The 21116-nt window shown below is 46.1% G+C and overlaps 1 protein-coding gene across 1 annotated transcript in view; it reads right to left on the reverse strand.

Annotated features, from left to right (window-relative positions):
* ror1 (receptor tyrosine kinase-like orphan receptor 1) overlaps positions 1-21116 on the reverse strand; it is a gene marked incomplete at its 3' end in the record, with an annotated part of 117690 nt that overhangs the window by 23087 nt on the left and 73487 nt on the right. Inside the window, exons 3-5 of the mRNA XM_084473464.1 lie at positions 18244-18312; positions 10567-10851; positions 9911-9947 (exon numbers count right to left, since the gene is read on the reverse strand). Of these exons, the coding sequence (XP_084329590.1) occupies positions 9911-9947; positions 10567-10851; positions 18244-18312 (391 nt within the window). The remainder of the gene's footprint in view (positions 1-9910; positions 9948-10566; positions 10852-18243; positions 18313-21116) is intronic.

Below are 21116 nucleotides of genomic sequence, written 5' to 3' on the forward strand. Positions count from 1 at the left end.
CACCCCCCACCATCCACACCACCACCATCCACACGCCCCCTCACCATCCACACCACCCCCCACCATCCACCCCACCATCCATCCCACCACATCCACACCGCCCCACCACCATCCACACCACCACCATCATCCACACCACCCCCCACCATCCACCCCACCACCATCCACACCACCCCACCACCATACCACCATCCACACCACCACCATACCACCATCCACCCCACCACCATCCACACCACCGCCTCCTCCTCCTCTTCTCCACCCGTGTCAGATTTACCCGACAGCAGTAACACCTCCATCACGAGGCAAGTTGCAAACACACTCGACAAACAGACACAACAACACAGGGAAGTTCCAACAAGCACCTGAAATAAACCCACATAAAGTGTGGGATACTGAATGGAGGGTGTGTGTGGATGCCACTGCACACACACATGCTTCTTCCAGCTGAAAACATATTTTTTTGCAATAAAGCAACGTTGACTGCAATTGCAACTGTGACTGAGTGCTTGAGTGTGTGTGCATATACGTACGTATGTACATGCGTGTGTTTACACTTTGCTGTCATTACACAATAACAACGCATTCTACTTTTCAGGTAAACGCTGCTATAATCCCTTTTCCCTCCCTGGCTTTCTTTCCTCCTCCCTCCTCCCTCCCTCCGTCCCTCCCTCCCCTTAAAGCGGAGCTGTGGTTTCAAGGTCTGCTTGGCCCACGGTCCTGAGAGACTGTCTGGCTGACTGAAGCAGCCCACCCATGTGCTGACCCCCTGATCAAGTCCTGTTACAGTCACCAACGGACTAACTCACAGGAACACACAGAGTCTAACACTGTTGAAAGACAAAGTACGATTATATATACACACACACATATATACACACACATATATATATATACATATATACATATATATATATATATACATATATATATATTTATTTATTTATTTATATATATATACATAAATAATATTCTTCAATTATTTAATTTAATTATTGGCTTCAAACCATTTTTTTTTTTTAATTCAACCCCTAAGATGACGGCAGCCCGGCAGCACATCAACGTAATGGTCCTAGAACGTCCTGCTCCTCCAGCAGACTCCTCGTATTAGGGAGTTATTCCGCACTGATTTGGTAAATTGTGAACTGAGTCTGCAGAGATCCTCCTCAATCCCTGGGCTCTGTGAGCGTACAGCGGAAAGAACCTTCAGGAAAGAATGGGCCATACCTCTTAGATTAAAATAAGACTGCGCCAGAAGCCTTTCAGCACATTAACAACACAGTCAGTATTTGACCAAACATTAACAACTACGTCAGCTGACCGCTGATACACATGTACTCTGAGAGGAGTTTCCACTGAGATGTTGGTGCACGAGAACAAACAGACAGTCATGCTGGGTACACTGACAAGGGAATTAGAAATGTGATTTAAACATAAAAATAAAATAAAATAAAAAATAAAATACTTGAGCATGTAGCTTGGCTGTGTGTTGCGCGTGTGTGTGTGTGTGTGTGTGTGTGTGTGTGTGTGTGTGTGTGTGTGTGTGTGTGTGTGTGCGTGTGCGATGTGATTCCAGAGCTGATGTAACGGTACCTGGGTTACAGACAGGAGCGCGTCTGGTTACAGACAGGAGCGCGTCTGATCAGAGATTATGGACCCCCCTCGCTCAGTGTTACATCGTGAATTTGAGTTGGTTTGTTCTGTCTGGCAATGGGATCGAGAGGAACATGTACATAGAAAAATGTATATCGGAATTACTCTTCTCCTTGATTCTAGAAACAGGATTTAGGTAAATATGAAGTAGAAGGTAACGAGTTATAACGATAAGAGCAGAACCTCTGATGTCACTTCTTAAACTGCATGCAATCCATTTTGCTTGTCCAAGACATTGTGTGACATAACGGACACATATACCACATTTAACAGCGGTATATCCACATTGTATTTTACTGCCTAGGAGAACACTTAACATGGATACAGGCGTTAGATTACTGGCTCCCCAGGTTTGTTTTGGAGGGAGTAACACAACACACAGAGAGTGGTGCAGAAAACAGTCCAGAAGAGAGATAGCCTGGAGATCCAGACCCACATCTAGAAAGCTGTAGGGTCTGGCAACGAGTGATGAAAATGGCCCAACTCGAGGGGCGGCACCAAGCATGCATATGAAAATATCACTGCACGCAATTGGATAACACTACGACCAATCAGAAGAATACAAGGGGTGACGTATCCAGACCAGCAGAGCTAACCAATAGATCTTGCCGTATCTGGTCGGTAAAACAGCAACGCTTTTGGCCCGCCTATATCAGATACACAGATGTGATTGGTTAATGTTCTGGGCCAGGGGAATCGGGGGGTGAGTATGTTGTTCCTACCCAGAGTGACTCGCTGAGCAAATTCAAATTGTGCTCTCACGAGAACTCTGGATCTCCAGGGTAGAAGAGAGAGGCTACGCTGCCAACAAAAGCCTCTACTGATACCTCCAAAAATTCTGGTTATCCATTCTGTCCTGAGGTTTCAAACCTGTGCACACACACAACACACACAAAACACTCTGTATGTGCCTGTGTTTTCATAGGTAGCCCTGTGTAAGTCGATGTGCGTGTGTGTGTGTGTGTGTGTACGTTCACTGAGAGGTGAAGGTCAGAGTTCAGGGAAACCTCTGCACCTCGTCTCGGCCTTGTAGCCCTTAGGGAGAAACAAAGCTTCACATAAAACACAGACACACACCCTCAGCTATAATATCTACATCTCGCATTGATGGTGACAACACAAGGGAGACACAAAGGATTCTGGGTAAAAGGAAACCAAATCTAATAATTGTTTAAGTCCATGCCTTGAGTGCAGTGTGGAGGTCTGAGAGAAGGTGACACGTTAAAGACAGACTAATGATATCATGTGTGTGTGTGTGTGTGTGCGTGGCTCACTCAACAGGGCAGTATTTAGAATAAAGGTTTCAGCTCCCAGGGGCCCCGGGGCCCGGTCAAAGGGCCCGTCCCTGGTGAGCCATATGAGGGCCCCGATCCCCAATCCATCGTCACCACACTAAAATACAATCCACTACATGGACGCAATTCTACCTCCGCCAAGGGCGTATATGAGAGAGAGCAAGAGCAAGCGAGCCTGAAGCTGTGAAGCGATGCCTCCTGCTCAGAGCAGTGAGCACTACGTGTGTTCGTTGATTCATGTAGGGGTGTTTAGTCATAGCATTATCAGGGATAAAGCTTCATGAACAACTCATGAAGTAAGAGTAACTAACTGATAGGTGGCTCTGAATCAGGTCCACGTCTCCACTAATAGCAGCAGTGTCTGTGTGGCGTGCAGCCTGCAGCACTACCCTGTCATTTTGGCTGTCACGTCAATCGTCTTCATACCATTGAGCACTATGAGGAAAAATAAACAGCTGCACAAAACACCATGTTATGCAGTCAGTTGCGAGATGGGAAAAACTGTTTCCTTTTTTTTTTTTGCCGTTTGTGTTTTTGATGGCGGGCTAACGTTGATTAGCATGCCAATCAATTACCAAGACTTCCTGTCTGCATCGACCACAACTTAATCCTTAATGTAGCAGCGTAGTAGCAGCTTTTACAGATGCTCAGAGTATATGCATGGAAAGTATCCTTCCATACATTAAGAGTAAGATGTGTGTTTGGCAGATTCAACTTTTTTTTGTCATGTATGCATTTTCGCAATAGTGGCAATCAACAGTGTCCCACTGGCTCCATTTGCTCTTGAAAAATTAATTAAACGTCAGAACATATAACCTTTGAGGGGTTCCTATTTATACGTGGCTCTATATGACCCCTGTACAACAGGATTGCCCTTCTAAAAAGACACTCATCTTCATTACTACAAAAGACGTCACTGGTTCATTTGTCCGCCCTCCCTTCACGCATTTGAATTTGTACCGAGTGTCGTAGCGACCATTAGGCTGACTTCTGCCCCACAGAAGACGGACGATGTTAGCGGTAAGCGGTGAGCGACAGATCCTCAGCGGGGCTGGAGAGTCTCAGAGTGCTGTCGGCCCGTTGTTGAACGTGGCACCGCGGACGACGCAAAGAAGTCCAACACAAACTGGGGTTAGCGTTAACGCTGCGCGGCGCGGCGACGGTGAAGCGGCGCCCTTAAGGCTGCGACGGCTGATTCTCAGAGCTAGCGCTGGGTTGCCTCGTGCTCGCTGTGTGAGTACATAATGACATAATGGTGGACCAAAATGGATTAGACACACGAGTTAAGAGAGAATTTATTTGTTGAGGCTCCAACTTTTGCTGGAGTGGAGCGAGAAAATCAAGTTGCCTCTCCGTCAGTGCCGATGTGACATCGATAGTGATCTGGTTATCGGAGTGGCGCTATACATTAACCGAATAACAGAAGGATATCTGACACCAGCGTTTCGCTGAAATCTAGTGACACACTGACTAAAATACAGATCAAATTGGAGTTTCTAACAGCGGTGGAATGTAATGCATATGGAGCGAGGAGAACACGCAGATGAGCAGAGACCAACACGGTCAGACAGAACCAGGAGGGAGGGAATCTGTTCTGCGTTAAACTCATTCTTCACATCCTCAAGTATGGCGCAGACAGGGGTGAAGGGAGACGGGGGGGGAGGGGGGGAGTGGAGGAGGGAATACAGTTAAGATCATTCTGTGATTTCTGTGGGGGGGGGGGATGTTAAACAGAGCTGACAGTCTGGGTGTAGTGGTATTAATCTTTTCAAACCCTGCTTCTAGAAACACGGGGAAAGGCCCCGGGTTTCAGGGGCCCCAGCGCTCCACACTGGGCCCCAGTGCTCCAGTGGGCCCTAGGGGTGGGAAAATTAATCCATTCTTCGATGCATTGCAATTCTCTCTAGAACGATTCCTTCTTGATGCAGAAAAAATAATAATCTGGAACAAATGTAATAAAAAAAATTATTAAAATATTTTTAGTTTTTTTATTAAATTTGTTCGCCTGCTGCAGAGCGCTTCAGAAAGCAGCAAAAGTCAGATGTATATATATATATATTTTAGAAAATCCCGCATGGAAATGTACATAAAAAAAATCGATAATCGTTTTATAATCGAATCGTTGACCTCTGAATGGAATCGTGAGGTGCCAAGAGATTCCCCCCCTACTGGCCCCCCCCCCCACCTCTCTTTATCTCGGGAAGCCCGCTTTACCGGGATAAACCCGAGAAGACGGCGTGTTCAGGAGTCCCACCTCATGCCCCAACCATTGTAATTCTAGTTCCACCTTGAACATCGCCAGCGAGGGGAAGATCAAAAACAAATCAACCAAGTGTGCAATTTTGTTGGACCCTCTGCTGCGGTCCTGAGCGTTACGCGGCTATTCACGGCCTGGGCGCTAAGTACACACCGCTTGTCTGGATGAAGAAAAGATGCACGGACCAACCTGTACGCTTACATTTCAACGGCATGAAGCTACGTCACACATACAGTCTGACCCGTCCCCACGGCAACAACACAGTCCATCAGGGGCCACACGTTTGAACTCTGTTTCTATGGCTACGTGGGCAGTGTGTGTGTGTGTGTGTGTGTGTGTGTGTGTGTGTGTGTGTGTGCGTGTGTGTGTGTGTGTGTGTGTGTCTCTGGGTTACAGGAGGTTTCTGACGCGGGTGTCTGATCTGAGATTAAGGACTAGGAGCCCCGCTCGCTCGCTCGCTCGCTCGCTCGCTCGCACACTTAATAAGGACTGAATGTCTCTCTGGGAGGAAGCAGAGAGCAGCACACACAGGCCAGTGTGTTAATGGTATCACGCTCTGGGGGTGAACCGGTACACAGGAGTCAAGGCTCGGTTCATACCGCCGTTCAGACATCACGGTTCGGTACAATGGAGGGAAAATAAAAAACTAAAATGCAGAAGGCAATTCAATTGTATTGTGTCTCAGGGTGTAGCGCCTAGTGGCCCACAGCCTCTCCCCTGAGCTGCAACCGCCTGAACGGTGTCACCAGTAAACAATAAGTACCCCACATCATCTCCAGACTCCATCCCTAACTTGTAAACAAAATGAGACAATCAGCTATAAAACTGAAAATACAGCAAGTCTTATTTATGAAAGTGCGAATGACATATAATAGTATTGCGTTTATAAAAGTTCCTTGCTGCGCCGTGCGGCGGCCTGAGCTGTGCGCCCGCAGCCTCTCACTCACTCAACACACGCAACGCTCACAGACTGTCAACGTCGCCACCAAGTCCATATGTGCAGAGGGCAGTAGATGACCCTCCCCAGGTGGTACAGCCCAGGTGTCCAGCTTGTTCCACGCTTTAAGCACCCAGGCTACTAGCATGCGGCGAGCCGGGGCTCTCATGTTCCCTCTGCGGTGTAGTCCTTGTCTCATCCCCCCAGTTGTCATTGGGTTCATGCGGACTGGCTTTGAACGGCTGATTCCATGGATGTACTTCGCCGTGTCTTCCCGCCGATGTGGCGATGCTCTATGGTTATGCTGGTGAGAGCTTAAATAAATGGACGACATAAGTTGACTACGAACAATTATTGAAGTTCAACATTTTGTTCAGCAAATTTGACAACTGACAGCTTGAATTTCAGGTTGTACTTTTTCCTCAGTAGCGCCATGGCATTTGAACGTTCACTCGAGCTTCAATCTGCTTCTTGTTGTTGTTTAACGGCGGTTACCATCCAGTTTATTGATGTGTTATCGTCAACTTCTAGACCCGGCGTCTAATTGAGACTGCCGTTTATTAACGTGTAACGACACCCGGCCAGTAAAAGGAACTCTGCGTTTAATTGGGACTCTGCTTTTAATTGAAGTTTTACGGTAATTCGCACGCCAGTTTTATTTGTTTTTATTCCGGTGTTAATCCATGCACCGAACTGACGTCCGTACCGATTTGGTTCAATACAAATACATGTATCGTTCCACCCCACTATACTATGCTACCCCTACCCCTACTATGCTATTCCCCAGTAGCCCCCTCCCACCGCTGCTCACCCTAGACCCCCCCCCCTCCTCACTCCCCCCTCCCTGAATCTGAAGTAAGTGCGGCATTGGAGTTGGGGCGTGTAATATCTTTTGGGGGGCTGACCAGACATTTTTCCCCCCCTCAGACCTCTGTTTGTTCTGGCTCTGTCTAAACATCTCAGAGAGGAGGAGGGCAGAGCGGGGGGGGGGATACTATGTGGAATATTAACTTTGTGACAGATTTGTCACCACACAGACCAACTATATAAATGAAAAAAAGATTTATAATACATAATAACAGGGGGGGAATCTGAAAACAGTAACATTAGCGTTTGTCCTCGCAACCAACATTGCTCCTTTGGAAAAAAAACATCTTGGGTTGAGACTTTCCCTCGTCGGTCTCCCCCCAGCCTGGTTAGGCCGTACACGCCCACTCCGTCCGGTGTGTGTGTGTGTGTGTGTGTGTGTGTGTGTGTGTGTGTGTGTGTGTGTGTGTGTGTGTGTGTGTGTGTGTGTGTGTGTGTGTACACAGGCCAGCTCAACTCCCCAGCCGTGGCTCCTGCCTGTGGCTGCTCTGAAGAACACCGCGTCTTGTCTGAAGAAATTCAGAAAAACAACAACTGCCATCGGGACTAATGTCCACAGCCAACAACCAATGAATAAGGTAAGAGAGAATCCACGGTGATTCTACTGTGAGCCAAATGTTTCATCGCTAAGTGGAAAGAGAAGTTCAGATGTGCGTTTAACATTACACAATAAAGTCATCTTTGAAAGAAATACTTACAAGTGGAAACCCGCAACTTCTCCAGATGTTTTGAATCAGGTTGAATCATCGTGCAATAACACTTTAAATATCTTCAGGTTAGGCTCATAAGTCTATGAAAGTCTTTCCCATCCGTCTCAACCTTTAATAAATGTATTTTCCCAATATTTACTATGATAGTAGCCTCTTATGATAGTATTTTTGCCGTTTCTTCTATTTAATATAATTGTATTTCACCCAGTTTATCATAGTTTATCAACAAATGAACGATAATGAATACCATTTTTAATTGTCCAATGTCTGCTTTGCAGATAACAACGAAACAAGATGTATACAACGGTAATTCAGAAAGACAGGTTAACAGTGGGATGCTGGAGGCAGATGTTTGGCTATAAAACCATACAGCACAACGGGCTGAGAGCGAGTGCGCACGGACAGTGCACTTTGACCCAGTGTACGTGTGCACGTGCATCCCATGTGAAAACCAAGTGTGTGCACATGGAAAAGCGTGAATAATACACCAACCCCCTAAGCCTTGACATTCATGGCCGCATGTTGGATAAAGTTTTCTAGGGAAGTGGGCACCGCATCAGTACCTCTCCAAACTCCATCCGCTCTGTTTGTTTTACTCTACACCTCGCCGTGTGTATTCTCAGACATTTAGTGACCTCATTGAAGGGGCGGCACTCGTGTTAAGCGCTTAAAGGGACACTTCACCCATTTGCTTTAAGCTTTGTATTGTTAGAAACAGTCATATTTTTGAATGGTCCTGCATCATTCCCAAATTTTTCCCTAAGACGGGAGAGCTTTGTATGTACCTCTAACACTTCCTGCTTTAAATGACACAAAATTACGATTTTTGCGTAATTTAAGCAGGAAGTGTAAGGGGGGGCGGGGGGGCTATACGGTATAGAGAGTACACCAGTGTGACCAGTAGATCACATGAGCGCTAAAGAAGCCATGACGTAATACCAGAGACGCAGTCGTTTATTCATAATACCATCCGGAGGCACACACAGCTTTTGGCCGTGTTCTATAAGATATTCTAGAACACTCTGGGAGCTCCGGTGGGAGACCTGGAGCTCTATTTCTAAATAATATAATATATAGACATCTATAATATAATATCACGGCAAAAAGCTGTGTGCGCCTCCGGATGATATTATGAATCGTAACGACTGTGTCGGGTTCTCCGACGTCTCTGGTTCTTCCACATCAATCTGAAGTCGAGGTTCAATCTGGACCTCAGAGAGTCAAAGCCAAAGTTTCTTCCCGATTCCTTCTCCACCATGGCCGAGAAACAATACACGGGTCTTATTTTGCAAACCCGCTCCCGCCCGTACCCGCAATACTTAATTATTAATTAATTATACCACATCCAACCGTGTTCTGACAGTAGTGCAAATAACATTCCACCCCCGACCAGACCCGCTATAAATTGATACCGACCACCGACTGGGACCCGAAGGGAGATTAGACCCATTAGATGGAACGCTGGGGAATTACACTGTCTGGTGTTGCCGTGGTGCTTTAGATTGCTGGGCAACAAAAGCACATCATCCACTGTGGACGGTTTTAGTTGACTCCTCCGCTCCTGAATAACATATCCAGCACCAGAGTCTCGCTCGCCATCGCAAAACCCGCGACCGACCCGCGCTGTTCAGGCGTCTGACCCGACCCGCACCGCGTCCGACACAGTACCAACACAAGAAGGCACCAAATTAGAAATTGATGTTACTATTCAACTACATATATGACCCACTGTCAATACAGATTCATCTCTCCACCGGTGAAATGCTCCATTAAGGGACACATAATCTCACACATTTTCCCCTCTCCTGGGCAAGTGTAAGCTCACTCTGGAGTCAAACACAAACATGTTGACTCAAACATATTTGCTGGCCAATGTTATCGCTCAGGTTTGCTCAGTGGCTAAGACCGAGCAGAGTCAGGCGTTGGTCAATATTTATCGTTACTACGTTTACTGACTTTACTGACTTGGGCACACAAGGGCACCCGTGGCCGACAGTGCGGCATGAAAACCCATATTCCCCAGATTTGTATATACTGGTCACTTAATGTCGTAAAGAAGGTCCCTGTTTAATCCAAGTGCCTCTCTGAACAGTTTGTTGTTCCGGATGAGGGCTGCTGTGGGGTTGAGGAGGGTTAGTGTGTCTGTACACAGAACAGCTTGCGGGGAGCAGAAAGAAGACCAGACACTCACGCTGAAGGCCTTCCTGGCAGAAGTGTGGGCAGAGGATCTGAAAATGAACACATGGTGTATATTAATATAATATACATTGAGTATTCTTTACCACAGTCGGTACAATATTGATCCCCTATCTAGCCACAGACTTAACTGACGCTTTAAAAAAGAGAGATTTGTGCATCTTGATAACTTTCTGGAGGAAGCATTGCCGTCTTGGAGACTAAAAGTCTTCCCCTGCCATTAGTTTAGATTAAAGACTCTTCTAGATCATCATTAGTTTAGATTAAAGACTATTCTAGATCATCATTAGTTTAGATTAAAGACTCTTCTAGATCATCATTAGTTTAGATTAAAGACTCTTCTAGATCATCATTAGTTTAGATTAAAGACTCTTCTAGATCATCATTAGTTTAGATTAAAGACTCTTCTAGATCATCATTAGTTTAGATTAAAGACTCTTCTAGATCATCATTAGTTTAGATTAAAGACTATTCTAGATCATCATTAGTTTAGATTAAAGACTCTTCTAGATCATCATTAGTTTAGATTAAAGACTCTTCTAGATCATCATTAGTTTAGATTAAAGACTCTTCTAGATCATCATTAGTTTAGATTAAAGACTCTTCTAGATCATCATTAGTTTAGATTAAAGACTCTTCTAGATCCCTCACCGAACTTGACGAAGAGCACGCCGGTGGTGGACACCGAGCCCTGGCTGTTGGTGGCCACGCACTGGAAGTAGCCCGTGTCCGTGGTGTCCAGGTTGCGGATGCGCAGGCGCGAGCCGTAGGTGGTGGGCCGGTAGGCGATGCGCCGCGGCTCTTGCACCACGGGCGCGTCGTTCTTCAGCCAGCGCACGGTGGGCGGCGGGACCCCCGACACGCGGCACAACAGCTCGGCCGTGTGGCCCAGCGACGTGGTGATGTTGTTCATGGGCGCCTCCAGCTGGATGTACTCTAGAGAGAGAGAGAGAGAGATCAACTTTATTTATGTAGCACATTTCATACACAAGGCAGACTCAATGTGCTTCACATAAAAACACGTCAGACAATAAAATAAAAGAGGATTTCAAAAAGAAAAAAAAGCATGAAGTATTTTAACAACTAGATTTAAAATAATCTATAAAAGACGTTAAAACAGGATTCAAAAGAATGCATGAAAGACATTTGATTAAAATAATTAGTTAAAAGTGCATTATGGTTTAGAAAGAGAAAGAGAGAGGGAGAGAGAAAGAAAGAGGGAGACAGAGAGAGAGAAATAATGTGAGAGGGAGGAATTTATTTGTTACCAGACAGTAACCATCGATATGTGCTTAAAGCAAGTTAAAAGGTGGTGGTGTGCGTCCTATGCAACGCTGAAAACAATCAAATGCATGAATCAGAAACATCCAATGTGAGCCAGCCTGAACTCCTTGTATAATGGTTTCAAGGTGCTTGGCTGGCACACACACACACACACACACACACACACACACACACACACACACACACACACACACACACACACACACACACACACACACACACACACACACACACACACACACACACACACACACACACACACACGGCTTGACAGTGGTGTGTGACTAACAAGTGTGGACAATGACACGTCTCCTCCCCACTTCCTCAAAAAAAAAGTAATCCCATAATTACTCCACACCTGCCTACCGAATACAGTTTATCTTCTACCTGTCCTTGTAGACGTGTTTGTTTTGTGTTTCGGGCATTCTTTCACAGCTCAAGGTCAGTTGATAAGCTCAAACAAGTTCCTTTTGGCCAAAGCTCCAGAAATAAAAGACAAATCATTCCCTAGCACAGGCACGCACACACGCACACACCCACACGCAAACGTTTCTCACCCAGCCTTTGTTCACCACCTTATCCACAAACCTGTCCACGTCCCTCTGGTAGTGAACCCTACGTCACCAGCCCTCCCTTGCTCACCATAACACCTTCCTCCATCTTCCCTTTGACATCCCACGGTTTGAGGAGGCCGGGGCGTGTACAGGAAGGAAAGATGCTTGTTCCACCTGACCTACGCTCCCAGACGCCCCGTCATCACCTTCTATGAAAACACTGAGCCCCTCCACAAGAATATATACAAGCCTACTGAAATAGTACTGGACAGAGGGAGTGAGAGAGAGGGCTGTACAAGCCTACTGAAATAGTACTGGATAGAGGGAGTGAGAGAGAGGGCTGTACAAGCCTACTGAAATAGTACTGGATAGAGGGAGTGAGAGAGGGCTGTACAAGCCTACTGAAATAGTACTGGATAGAGGGAGTGAGAGAGGGCTGTACAAGCCTACTGAAATAGTACTGGATAGAGGGAGTGAGAGAGGGCTGTACAAGCCTACTGAAATAGTACTGGATAGAGGGAGTGAGAGAGGGCTGTACAAGCCTACTGAAATAGTACTGGATAGAGGGAGTGAGAGAGGGCTGTACAAGCCTACTGAAATAGTACTGGATAGAGGGAGTGAGAGAGAGGGCTGTACAAGCCTACTGAAATAGTACTGGACAGAGGGAGTGAGAGAGAGGGCTGTACAAGCCTACTGAAATAGTACTGGACAGAGGGAGTGAGAGAGAGGGCTGTACAAGCCTACTGAAATAGTGTAACCTAGTGAAAGTACAATAATAAATTATCCACAGGTAGAGTGCTTCACAACGGTAAATAACGAGCCAGTCTAATTTGTTTTGCTGCACATACAGAGGAAATATTAAATACAATTTGTTCAAAGTTTGTTCTGCACATTTAGCTGTGATTGATACAATGTATCAATTTGGACGGACCACAGATTTAAAACCGTTAACATTTAACGTTAACATTGTAGTCTAGTCGTAATCCCCATAGGCCCAATAGTAAACCCAGAAATGTTGAGTACCCTAAAGTTTTATTGCAGAAATGTCATCTATAGACCTAGTGGATGGAATTTAACTTGGTTGCTAAAAGTTGCACTTTGAGCAATTTGTATAATTAGCATAATAAGCCAATAAAGTCAAGACACCACAGGTGAAAATGGTAAAAATGGTAAAAAAAATTTTTAAAATAGATATCACCATGAAACTTTCTCAGTTGATTACTTATGTTAAGATGAGAAAAAAATGTATTGCACGTTTTTAGTATTTTTATGTTTACATATGCAAATGAGGCCCTATCTCATTAAATATGCTCTAATTTGCATACACAACAAAATCCGATCGTGTGATAAAACCAGGCTCAAAATTATTTTTCCAATGGGGACTGAGTTGGTGAAAACCTTTAAGGAGCCTGGTCAGGAGGCAGTGTTAAACCTTTAAGGAGCCTCAGGAGGCAGTGTTAAACCTTTAAGGAGCCTCAGGAGGCAGTGTTAAACCTTTAAGGAGCCTGGTCAGGAGGCAGTGTTAAACCTTTAAGGAGCCTGGTCAGGAGGCAGTGTTAAACCTTTAAGGAGCCTGGTCAGGAGGCAGTGTTAAACCTTTAAGGAGCCTGGTCAGGAGGCAGTGTTAAACCTTTAAGGAGCCTGGTCAGGAGGCAGTGTTAAACCTTTAAGGAGCCTCAGGAGGCAGTGTTAAACCTTTAAGGAGCCTCAGGAGGCAGTGTTAAACCTTTAAGGAGCCTGGTCAGGAGGCAGTGTTAAACCTTTAAGGAGCCTGGTCAGGAGGCAGTGTTAAACCTTTAAGGAGCCTGGTCAGGAGGCAGTGTTAAACCTTTAAGGAGCCTGGTCAGGAGGCAGTGTTAAACCTTTAAGGAGCCTGGTCAGGAGGCAGTGTTAAACCTTTAAGGAGCCTGGTCAGGAGGCAGTGTTAAACCTTTAAGGAGCCTGGTCAGGAGGCAGTGTTAAACCTTTAAGGAGCCTGGTCAGGAGGCAGTGTTAAACCTTTAAGGAGCCTCAGGAGGCAGTGTTAAACCTTTAAGGAGCCTCAGGAGGCAGTGTTAAACCTTTAAGGAGCCTGGTCAGGAGGCAGTGTTAAACCTTTAAGGAGCCTCAGGAGGCAGTGTTAAACCTTTAAGGAGCCTGGTCAGGAGGCAGTGTTAAACCTTTAAGGAGCCTCAGGAGGCAGTGTTAAACCTTTAAGGAGCCTCAGGAGGCTGTGTTAAACCTTTAAGGAGCCTCAGGAGGCAGTGTTAAACCTTTAAGGAGCCTCAGGAGGCAGTGTTAAACCTTTAAGGAGCCTCAGGAGGCAGTGTTAAACCTTTAAGGAGCCTGGTCAGGAGGCAGTGTTGACCTATTAGACCATTACTAGATTTGGTGGTCCAGTCTCTAATCGATACGATTTTACGATACGATACGAGTTATTGTTATATTGATCAGGCTATGGTATTACATATTCAGCTATTACTTTTCATTAACCTATTTAGTCCAGACACTGAATTTCACGGTCACTTGCTACTGTACTCTCCACTTGATCACTTTACTCTCCCACTGTGAATGATAATTCCTCTAACATCGACATTTCCATCTGGAGTTGAACTACAAACTACATGTGGATAAATAAATGAATGAATAACACTCGCTACCAGATCTACAGTCGCAGCAAAAAGCCTCCTCAACTTAAAAAGCTTCCTCCAACGGATGCCAACGTGATGCTGCACATACTGCATGCTCATCTCCAGGTCATGTTGTGGAAGGCTGCAGGTCAGAGAGAGCCTCCTGCAGAGGCCAGAGACATCACACAGTTTGGGTGGGAGTTTGGTAATGAAGGGGCAGTCATGCCCGCTCTTGCCATCCAGGCTGTGGCTCCAGTAAATCTACTTGATGTCACCAGCTGTAGCTGCAGCACATTGAAGGCCTGCAGCAAAGGAAACTGCAGCTGCCATGCTGCAAGTCTCAGTTGCACTGACTACTGCAAGTGTGAAGGGGGTGAGGTCCGTTACTGCAACCCATTCACAACACATACAAATAAAGACCAAGAAGATGATGAGACTGAGACATGAGGAAAGAAATGATGAAGATGGTGAAGGCTATTGAGTGGGATTGTGTGGTTGTTGTTAAATATATATGTGTGTGCGTTTGCATACTCCATATAGTTATTTTACAGCGTGTGTGTGTGCGCATGCTGTTTGCAGTTCTTGTATATAGTTATTGTGTGTGTCTGTGTGGATGCTGTATAAAGTTCTGTCTTTTGCTGTATATAGTTCTTGTGTGTGTGTGTGTGTGTGTGCATGCTGTTATATAGTTATTTTGCATGTTGTATATAGTTCTTGTATATAGTTCTTGTGTGTGTGTGTGTGTGTGTGTGTGTGTGCATGCTGTTATATAGTTATTTTGCATGGGACGCTTAATTTCTTAATCTGTCCGTCCATAGGTCAACGCTGCCTCCTGACCAGGTTCCTTAAAGGTTTTCACCAACTCAGACCCCCAAGTATACGTTTAGTATACGTTTTTAGTATACGTGTTTACCCTTGGAAAAAATATTTTGAGCATGACTTTATCAAATTATCTGATTTTGTCTGTATGCAAATGAGTGCATATTTGATTAGATATGGCCTCATTTGCATATTTAAACATTAAAATACCAAAAACATGCAATACATTTTATCACATTAACATAAGTAATCAACTGAGAAAGTTTCATGGTGATATCTATTATTTACATTTTTTACACTATTCACCTGTGGTGTCTTTTGCATATGTAAACATTAAAATACAAAAAACATGCAATACATTTTTTTCTCATCTTAACATAAGTAATCAACTGAGAAAGTTTCATGGTGATATCTATTTTTTTTTTTTTTTACCATTTTCACCAATGGTGTCTTGACTTTATTGGCTTATTATGCTAATTATGCAAATTGCTCAAAGTGCAACTTTTAGCAACCAAGTTAAATTCCATCCATTAGGCATATAGATGACATTTCTGCAATAAAACTTTAGGGTACTTAACATTTCTGGGTTCAAGAAATTACGACTAGACTATTGCTCTCAGTCAACTCATATAATTCATTGGTAACAGAAATAAGAAAAGAGTTTCCGAGAGGCTCTGAGGTTGTTGTTAGAGGGCTGGAAAGGAGATTAAAGGAGAACGGGGATGCCAAACAAAGCAAGAACTGAAGTCAACAAAACATTATTCAAACCGCAAAAGAAAATCAATACCGATTCTGGGGGAGGGGGGGGAGAGAGGAGCCTGACCGGGAAGAGATGAGAAGCACATAGAGTAGAGGAGAAGACGCCAATAGAGGAGAGAGGACTCAGGGAAGTGTGGAGCGGTGAGGTGAACAACTGGGAGACAAGGCAGGCCAGTGTCCCCCCACAACATGGACAACAGAGTCATTCTGTTGGCCTAATTGTCTCGTGTGGAGTGGAGGCATCTGGCACATCAGGGCCGCAGTGAAACTCCACCCGTCCACCGCTCTTATTGTGGCGGACAACTCAATGGTGCCCTGTCATCACCTGGCTTATTCTGTCAGTGTGCAGTCACTGTCACCACGCTCACACACACACACACACACACACACACACACACACACACACACACACACACACACACACACACACACACACACACACACACACACACACACACACACACACACACACACACACACACAGAGAGAAATGTATGACAGGGACCTCACGCTGCCTCAGACAGAGAGCGTTCCTGGGGGTTCACCTCAGTGAGGACCTCTCCTGGACAACCACCACCACATCACTGGCCAAGAAGCCCCCGGCGCCCTCCAGAGCACCCTGCCCAGCGGCGTCACTGGGTGCTACGGGAGCCGCACTGCATCCAATCGCAAGACCCTGGTCCGACCATCGACCCCGCTGCTGGTCGGACCATCGACCCCGCTGCTGGTCGGACCATCGACCCTGCTGCTGGTCGGACCATCGACCCTGCTGCTGGTCGGACCATCGTGTCCCGCCCCCCTCCCTCCTGGACGTACGGAACCCGCCTCACCCGCAGAGCAACCAGCACTGTGGGTGAGCCCAGCCCCCCCCCACAGCCTCATCAGCCTCCTGCTGTCTGGGAGGAGGTAGCCCAGCCCCCGTAACGCCTCCACCCCACTGGGTGGAGCCGGTGGCCCAGCCCCCGTAACGCCTCCACCCCACTGGGTGGAGCCGGTGGCCCAGCCTCCGTAACGCCCCCACCCCACTGGGTGGAGCCGGTGGCCCAGCCTCCGTAACGCCCCCACCCCACTGGGTGGAGCCGGTGGCCCAGCCCCCGTAACGCCCCCACCCCACTGGGTGGAGCCGGTGGCCCAGCCTCCGTAACGCCCCCACCCCACTGGGTGGAGCCGGTGGCCCAGCCTCCGTAACGCCCCCACCCCACTGGGTGGAGCCGGTGGCCCAGCCTCCGTAACGCCCCCACCCGACATTTTGCGCTATTTAAAATGTATTTATTTAAAATGTATTTATTTAAAATATTATTTATTTAATTTAATTTAACTTCATTTTATTCTTTTATATTTAATTCACCGTGGGTCAGAGACAAACAAAATTTCGATGACTCTATTTGTCTTGTACATATGTTGGAATTGACGATAAAGCTGACTTTGAACTTAAAAATAAAAACTAAATACATAGTAATGAAGTAGAGAGGAGAGACCCAGGATCCCTTCAAGAAACCCTTTTGTCGCAGTGTACTCTTTATACAACATCAAATACACACGCAGTAGGATTCAGACCTGGAAACCTGACCACAGCTAACTCAACACACCTTTAGACATAGTGATAAGGCTTTATTGTAGCCATGCCAGCTACGGTTAAAGGAGAGAGAGATTGAGAGAGAAGCATTATCATCCCGCTGATGTCGCTCCAATAAAAATGACTTCCTTTCCCCGTGATCGCTTCCTTATGCAGATAAGCTAGGTGAGCCTCCTGAACACTACCTCCTGCTGGACCCTGCCTCCAGACACAAACAGGTTGCACTATCACCAGTTATCCATCAGATAATAAACAGTAGCCTCAATCCTAAACCTAAAATCACAAGTACAAACTTTAAAGAACTGTTTCTGCTGTTTTGAAGATAAAAATATCATAAGAAGAACACATTTGATAAACCAATGTTCTGTATGTACTGTATACCTTCGTCAAGCAAGTTTCATTTGTGTCTGAATTAAAGAGTAGGCAATGCCAAAATAAGACTGCAGGGACAGTGCCCCCGCTGGTGGAACACATGCTGTTGAAAATGTTTGTGAATTGTGAACCAATGGGAACACGCAAGCCAAATAACATCATCATCATCATCATCATCTCCACTAGTAACTCCCAAGCCCTCTCTGCTTTACTCTTTTAGAATGTGTATATTAACTTCACTATGGGCACTAGGTCGACTGTGTGTTTATTGTTTAGTCTTTTTCATTCCGCTGATAGATCAATCTATGATGGATCAGCGTGTGTGTTTGTGTGTGTTCATGTGGGCCTTCCTTACCCTTATTATCACTGGACCTCTTCCATGAACTGGTAGCATCCACACTGGGGTCTTGGGGAAAGTCGGACCCTGAGAGAAGGGACAGAGGGAGCGGTCAGTCAGCCCACATTGCCATGACAACGACATACAGAGGTGAGGTGGTAGGGGGGGGGGGGGGGGGTGACTGTACTGGAAATGCATTACTAGTGTGGGGTAAGCGAGATTCACAAGTATGCTTGTCCTCACTTTGTTTGTAAGTGCACATGTTAACATGTCATGGGTTAACATTGTAGCCTGGGCGTAAACAGACCCCACTTCTATACTTGAGACAGACTTAAAATCCAACCATAGCCACAGCAGTTAAACTCTCACAATGAGAGAGACATTTCAAAATAAATGATATACAAAAAAGAAAAATATGCGCAGACTTAGTTGAGAACACACACACACACACACACACACACACACACACACACACACACACACACACACACACACACACACACACACACACACACACACACACACACACACACACACACACACACGCGCGCCTCCCAGGCTTGGGTGTGCTTGAGGAGGACATTAAAGAAGCTGTCCCGGCGGTGCGGGGCCGTATAGATGGGAGGCTGCTGGACGCTTTACAGCGAGCTCCGCACGGCACCGTGTGCCATAATGAAACGGTATGAGGAGCTGACGACAGCCCGGCCCTCTGCTTCTCATTAGAGCGCCAGCAGACACGTGCTCCTCCCCGGGGCCATACACACATTACTAATGAATGAGACATCTCACAAGAGATGGAGTCTGACTACCATGGGGATGGGAAATCTAAAATCACACACACACACACACACACACACACACACACACACACACACACACACACACACACACACACACACACACACACACACACACACACACACACACACACACACACACACACACACACACACACACACGTCGCTGATCAGGATGAATGAGCAAAGTGCTGAGAGATATCAAAGGACACTGTTCTGCACTGTATTTGGGATTGACAAGCACACACACACACACACACACACACACACACACACACACAGGCCTAACCCATTTCGGATGACGAAAGCTGGATTTGATGGATGAAAAGCGTTTACTTAAGCAGAAGGAAAACAAGACAGACAACGTTTGACTACACAGTAGGGCTGGGCAATAATTCGATATTGTGGCTCCTCGTACTGGTATTGTATCATCATGAATTGAAGATGAATAGACTCATCATGATTCATAATTGAAGATATTGCCTTGCAAATTATACAAATGTGACGTATGAAACTTCAAAATCCCAAATACAAATACCCTTCCAGGCAGGGAAGGCAGCGTGAGTATCAACAGGCCTGCTTGACACCAGGGGTCGTGCTAATTGGGTGATAATTTGTCATTGGGCGGGTACTGTGTCAAGAGGGTAACCGCTCTGTGCTCTGTGGTCGCATGTCGCAAAATTAACAAGCACCCAGCACCTGTTAGTGAGGCCCTGTGAGGGCTGACCTGTTAGTGAGACCTGTTAGTGAGGCACTGTGGAGGGCTGACCTGTTAGTGAGGCACTGTGAGGGCTGACCTGTTAGTGAGGCCCTGTGAGGGCTGACCTGTTAGTGAGGCCCTGTGAGGGCTGACCTGTTAGTGAGGCCCTGTGAGGGCTGACCTGTTAGTGAGGCCCTGTGAGGGCTGACCTGTTAGTGAGGCCCTGTGAGGGCTGACCTGTTAGTGAGGCCCTGTGAGGGCTGACCTGTTAGTGAGGCCCTGTGAGGGCTGACCTGTTAGTGAGGCCCTGTGAGGGCTGACCTGTTAGTGAGGCCCTGTGAGGGCTGACCTGTTAGTGAGACCTGTTAGTGAGGCCCTGTGAGGGCTGACCTGTTAGTGAGGCCTGTTAGTGAGGCCCTGTGAGGGCTGACCTGTTAGTGAGGCCCTGTGGAGGGCTGACCTGTTAGTGAGGCCCTGTGGAGGGTCGCCTGTGTGCTTGCAACAGAAGCCTTCTGTCTTTATGAGCAGCATTCAAAAACAATACATGCGGATGGCAAACTTTGTCAGACTACTACTTCCCTATCTAAGTTTAGACCATTTAATCACCTTTACAGCCTTATTCAGTCTATTGATTTCAGTAGTTTAACTGCCACAAACGCAAGGAAATTATTTTAAAATGACTTAGTCAATTTATTAGCCCATAACTTTCAAGGACATGTTTAGTAGTTCAAAGTTCTTCCTGATCTCAGAGCTGCCAACTCTCGCCGTCATAGTTTTCCGATCAGCCCACAGTCATTTTGGTAGTAAGTTTATTAACGTCAATTGCTTTACCTCGTCATAAGATATGGCAAGTTGACAGTGGTGTAAGCAGGTCATTAAGGGCCCTGTTCAATAATTGTTATGGGCCCTACAACCCAACAATATGTAAAATTGCTGAAGTTTCAATAATAGGTGAAGGGACACCAAGCTTTTGCAAAAAGTTTGGTCGCTCCGCCCCCAACACAAGTAATCTTACTCCAAACCTCTTGTGAAAGTTGGCAGCACTGCTGTTCTCATTTTTCATATGAACATCTTAAAAGGCATTCTCTGAGTTCTAGAACCTTCCCCAGGGACGTGAAACCACTGGCCGTTGGTTCCGGGTCACTCACCACGTGACAACAGTATTAGTGTTCTTCAATGAGACAGGTCCCGGGGAGACTCAAATGTTCCTATGCATTGTGACCATAAGAAGTTCAGGGGCCTTTGAATAGTTTGGTTTACAAGGAGAGGAGGGTGGGCGTCACACACCACTAGCCAAGTGTAACCAGGTGACCACTAAACAGGGGACGTTGAGATGGGGAAAAGAAAGTTGAGAGAAAGAATAAAGGAGAGCCAAGTAAGGTATACAATGACAA

The sequence above is a fragment of the Micromesistius poutassou genome, assembly GCF_964030765.1.
Source record: "Micromesistius poutassou genome assembly, chromosome: 9".
Classification (NCBI taxonomy): domain Eukaryota; kingdom Metazoa; phylum Chordata; class Actinopteri; order Gadiformes; family Gadidae; genus Micromesistius; species Micromesistius poutassou.